Genomic DNA, 5,586 nt, shown 5'->3' on the forward strand with positions numbered 1-5,586 from the left:
TAGTGTTCTCGTGTTCAGTTTTATGTGCACAAAATACACACGTATAAACTAAAATATCAAAATCTCAATGCAAAATAATTGAAATAAAAAAGATTTAAAAAAGGGGTACAGGTTAAAAGCTTCAGCTAGTGTTCACATTAGTGTGATCTTTTTTTTGGATAAAATTTTACAGTGCCATTGATACTGGTACCAGAATGGATTCATAAACTGCTGATCTTTTTTTCTCGATTTTCACACACAACAATCTCTGCATTTACATTGAAGGATGTGAAAAACAGTTCCGTAGGTGAAAATGCCTCGAGTTCAGAGGAAAATGGAAAGATTAGTTTGGTGCTGGAATACAGCAACTCATATTATCGCTCTTTATGACATGAGCAGAAAAGCATTACAGAATGCTAATAAAAGCCAGAAAACCACATTAGCCAGGGGTGAAAAACGATAATGTAAAGTAAGGCAATGTAGGGCTGACTTTCAGGCAAGGGGAAGACTTCTTTCATATTTATCAAATGAAAAAAATCGAATGTCATCTTATGTATCACTACTAGACAGTACTGTCCCTTCTTTGCTTTCTGTCATGTAGATGTGTTCAGATGGGCCCATGGTATGTATTAATTGGGACTGAAATGTGTTATGCACGTTGTGTTTTCTGCAGATATTAGAGTTATTGATATAATTATTGACAATTATGAATTGCAAAAATATCTGACATGCATTCATTTCTCAACCAATAAACACTGATCAGGCATAACATTATGAGCAGATGCCTCATATTGTGAAGATCCCCTTTTGCTGCCAAAAAAGTCCTGCTCCATCGAGCATCAACGGCATGAACTTCTTCAGCAATTTGAGCTACATTTAATCGTCTGTAGGATCGGATCACACGGGCAAGCCTTCACTTCTTACGTGCATCAATGAGCCTCGCCGGTTCACCACTGTTCCTTCCTTGGACCACTTTCAATAAATACTGACCACTGCAGACCCGGGAACAGCCCACAAGGGCTGCAGTGATGGAGATGCTCTGACCAGAAGTGGCAAAAGTACACAGATCCTTCACTTTAGCAGAAGTACAGATACTCATGTTTTGAAAGACTCTGGTAGAAGTTGAAGTACCGACTATACTTTTTTACTCAAGTAAAGTAAAGAAGTTTGGGCTTTGACATGTACTTAATTAAAAAATGTAGCCATTACTACTACCTGCTTTAGTGTCACACTGGTAACAGGACGTCACTTTATATTAATATTAGGGCTGTCGATTGATTAAAAATATTTAATCGCGATTAATTGCATGCTTGTCATGAGTTAACTCATTAAACTAAACTTAATCGTACAGTTTTATTTGTTGTAAATGAACCTTAAATTAATACTTTTCAAGTCTTTAATACTCTAATCGACATCAGCATAGACAAATATAGTTCTATACAGACAAATATATTACGCAAATGTATGTTTATAAATAGTGAAACAATACCCAATATAGAGCATGAAGACAAAATATTCCCGTTAAGGTTTTAAAGTAATTTAGTAATTAAAGGTGTTTTAAATTACGTAAATCATCAGATGATACCAGAGAAACTGTACCTCTTCTAAACTTTCATTCGGATTACACAATCAGAGATTACTTGTTTACTTAAAAGTAGACATTTCAAGGTTTCTATTAATGCAGTAATTCTTTGTTTTACCGCGGTTCGAATCTCACGGCCTGGTTTATCGCGGAACTGCATTTGGCTGATTTTACCGCTCTCTCGCTGGTAGCACGCTAGACCAAATAAACTTATAGGGGATTGTTTTTATGGAGTTTTATGTTGAAATAATCAAATGTATTAATAAAAAATAGAATTATTTGTTATAAAATAAATTTAAATGTTAATACAGTACAATATTGTATACATGAAATAGCATTTTTTGGGGTGGCGTGTGTTTATCGCAGTTTTTAGTTTATCGTGGGTGGTTTTGGGACGTAACCACTGCGATAAACAGGGGGTTACTGTACTTATGTCTGTGAGGCAAGTAATGACTGAGATTTAGTTTGTTTTATTTATGTGTCTATGGGCACATTTATGTGTCTAAAGTAGGTCCTTTATAGATTTGAATGATGTATTGCTCTTATCTGTACAATCAAAAAAGACAATTGTTTTAGTTCGTTTTAGCGTTATGAGGAAAAATGCATGTTTATTTCATAAACTAGTTTACATTTGTGGTGTGAAAGCCAGAAAATAACAAGAAATATGTCAGATGGGCTGAAATCAGCAAGCAGTGAGAAAGAAAATATTGACATTTCACCAAATTGATTAAAACTAAAGTACATATATATGTGTTAAAATATAGTTATTCAAAGTTGTCGGAAAAATAAATAGTGAATTAAAGTACTGATACCAGAAAAATCTACATAAGTACATCGATAAAGTATTTCGCTCAAATCCTTACGCTTGCCCATTTTTCCTGCTTCTAGCACATCGACTTTGAGGACAAAATGTTCACTTGCTGCCTAATAAACATCACCTACTAACAGGTACCATGATGAAAAGATAATCAGTGTTATTCACTCACCGGTCATGTTATGCCTGATCAGTGTATCTGTTCATTTCTCCACCCGAGTGAGTCCCATTTCATTTTATTTCAAACTACATGACTATGACCACTGACTTCAAACTGACCTGCACTGAAATGATGCAAATATTCAGTGAACAAATCAGAATGGACTTTTGTATTTTGACCGGAAAAAACATAGGAGTGAATGGAAACGATCACAGTGACGTCACCAGAAAGAATGCGTTTTTTTTTTAAAGCTCTAGGCCCCGCCCTCTTCCGGTATACAGGTGAGCATATGGGCGGTAACTCACAGAGGTTTAGCAAAGACGGAGATTTTTCGTTTTGGGGGACAAAATTAAACACTCAGGAGAACATGTGTGGCTTTGGTAAGAACATGCTCCGTTTCTCTGTTCAAGACTCCAAGTAATTTCGGCGAAATACTATAAGATTAAGTTTTCGCGTTGGTACCTTTGTTGCCTGTTTTATAGACGTTTATCTGGAAATCGACTTTTTCTTTCCTCCATAACAATCATTGCTTTCCGCGCGTGCAGGTGACATCTCGGATTACTTAATGGCACCTCTGCTTTATTCTGTGTCTTGATCGTTTTAGACCAGCAGAAAGGGCCCGGGAGGCTGATGACTAAAGGATTAACACTCATCGTTCTCGGTCATATCAATTTCATCCTGGGCGCTATCGTTCACGGCAGTGTTTTACGGCACATCTCTAAACCCAGTGGAACAATATCTACAGAGTACACCGTGTCCAATATCATAGCTGTCACCTCAGGACTGCTGGTAGGATAGCATCACAATCACTGTTAATGGCAATCACAAGTTTTTATCAATGCCTATTTTGATGCACTAATAATGCTTCTGTATTATTTAGAGTATTGCAAGTGGAATTGTTGCAATATTGGTGTCAAGAAATATCAAGAATGTCAAACTAGTAAGAAACTTCTACTTCTTCAGTGTTTTGCATGTATTTGTTTGCTAGATATTTCAAAATTTGATCTGGCAATTCAATGACGTGCCGATTCCTATCATCAGGAATGATAACCCATATTAATAATAATAATAATAATAATAATAATAATAATATAAAGGTGAGACCCAGAGCTCACGCTGTTCCTCTGCTTTTCCTTCAGCATGTGGGCCTGTTGGTGAGCTCCTTTTTAAATGCCCTGCTCTCGGCAGCCTGCTGTGTGGGTCTACTGCTGGCCATCAGCCTCACCATTTCAGCTGACGGCAGTGTCCTCATGCAGGGCTGCAACAAAACGGACGCTCCCATCAATGCTCGCTCGCCCGTCTCTGTCAACTGCCCCTTCGACACAACACGCATTTATGTGAGTTTCCGTTAACATTGCATAATGCTTGGAAAGTAGTGGACATCGTCTCTGGAGGTTAGATGTTGACTGTAACAGCAAACTAGAATGCAGAGTTACAGCAAAATAATCTAACATTTGGTTAAACAGTGCATGTAAGAGTCAGATGTGTTGGGATTTGAGACTGGTGTCTTTTGTTTTTAAGGACACAACTCTAGCTTTGTGGTTCCCGTGTACTCTACTTTCAGCCATGGAGTCTGGTCTGTCTGTGTGGTGCTTTATAGTGGGTCTTACTCTTCGAGGCATTGGACCTTGTGCTCACTTTTACCTCAAAGAACAAGTAAATCATGCATACACACACCAAATCACATAAATAAATTAATTAATTAATTAAATAAATAAATAAATAAATAAATAAAATCAACATTCCATATAGTTATTTTTCCTTCCCGAATTTTTGTATTATTATTATTGTTATTATTATTATTATTGCTTATAGTCTTTTTGATATCCACTTTTGATCGTATTCTTATTTTTATCTGTTCTTGATATCCTCTTACATGACAGCTGGAGGAAGACGCGTTGGCACACAAATCAAAAATGGATCCAGAATTTTCAGCCCCGAGCCAATCTCTGATTGCACGCCATTCTTGCCAGCAATAGGCAGGAACATCAAAAAATGTGAGGTAGGTTTTCATTAACCTTGTAATCTTTCCATTGTCTGGTTTTCCAAGCACATTTAAACCTCGATATAATTGCAAATTTAGTGTAACAATCATCAAGTGCAATATTTAAGCTTTTAGTGTATTTGTGTATAAATATAAACTTTTTAAAATAATATTTCTTTGATTTATGATTCATTTATGTTCATGTTGACTATCTGACCTTTTTATTATTTATTTCAGATTTGATGAAACTCTGACTGAATAAATAAAGCAGACTGAAATGTATGTATTAGTATGTATTTAGTTTTTAGTCCATTTTGGAAAATATTTTGATTTATATTATTCAAAAAAGTAATAAGTTTACATTCATTTAAAGCTTACATTTAGGTTTTTGAGCATATAACTCTAACTGGATTTTATATCCATTTCGAACAATTTGTTTAGCTATCATCGTTTTAAATACTAAATATTTAACAATTTGAATTGTTAACCTTTTGTTGATTAACCTGTTTAAAATCGTTCACATATACACAATATGACCTCCATCTGATTAGTGTTGAAGGTAAATGGAATCTTTTATATTTTAATTACCAAAGATTTTGTGCACTCCATTGTTGGTGGCTGTATTAAATACTGGGTAAATCAGGAGAAATATGTTTGTTCTGACAGAGAGAATGAAAAGTTTTGAATTGAGAGGAATGGTGCTTATTCTGGTTGAATTTGTATCTAGTTTATAGGATGATGAAAAGCTTAGTCTCAGACTGCTGAAAGGTGAAGATGTCATTATTTTTAGAAGCGTGTGACACTTTTAAAGCAAGTAAGGTGTTCGATGTTTGGTATATACCACAGTGTTCCTGTTGAAGCATATGAATGAATTTGTATTACTTATGTTTTAATCAAATCCCTAAATGTTATTGTACCTGTTCAAAATGTATACAATTTGTTGTTATTATTATTATTAATAATAATAATAATGTTTGAACTCTTACTTATTGCTTTTACTAATGTTTTACTTTTATGCCTTTAAATGAAATTCTAATACAATTCTAATAAATAAAACATTTACTGTA

General features: G+C 34.9%; 1 protein-coding gene across 1 annotated transcript; it reads left to right on the forward strand.

The window, feature by feature from the left end:
• Nucleotides 1–2,802: 2,802 nt before the first annotated feature.
• On the forward strand, nt 2,803–5,586 carry krtcap3 (keratinocyte associated protein 3). Its single transcript, XM_083544203.1, has 7 exons — nt 2,803–2,915; nt 3,140–3,324; nt 3,416–3,475; nt 3,675–3,872; nt 4,057–4,191; nt 4,419–4,537; nt 4,757–5,586. The coding sequence occupies exons 1-6, from the start codon at nt 2,825–2,827 to the stop codon at nt 4,512–4,514; spliced, it is 765 nt and encodes a 254-aa protein (XP_083400329.1). The 5' UTR covers nt 2,803–2,824; the 3' UTR covers nt 4,515–4,537; nt 4,757–5,586.

This window comes from Silurus aristotelis, assembly GCF_946808225.1.
Source record: "Silurus aristotelis genome assembly, chromosome: 6".
Classification (NCBI taxonomy): domain Eukaryota; kingdom Metazoa; phylum Chordata; class Actinopteri; order Siluriformes; family Siluridae; genus Silurus; species Silurus aristotelis.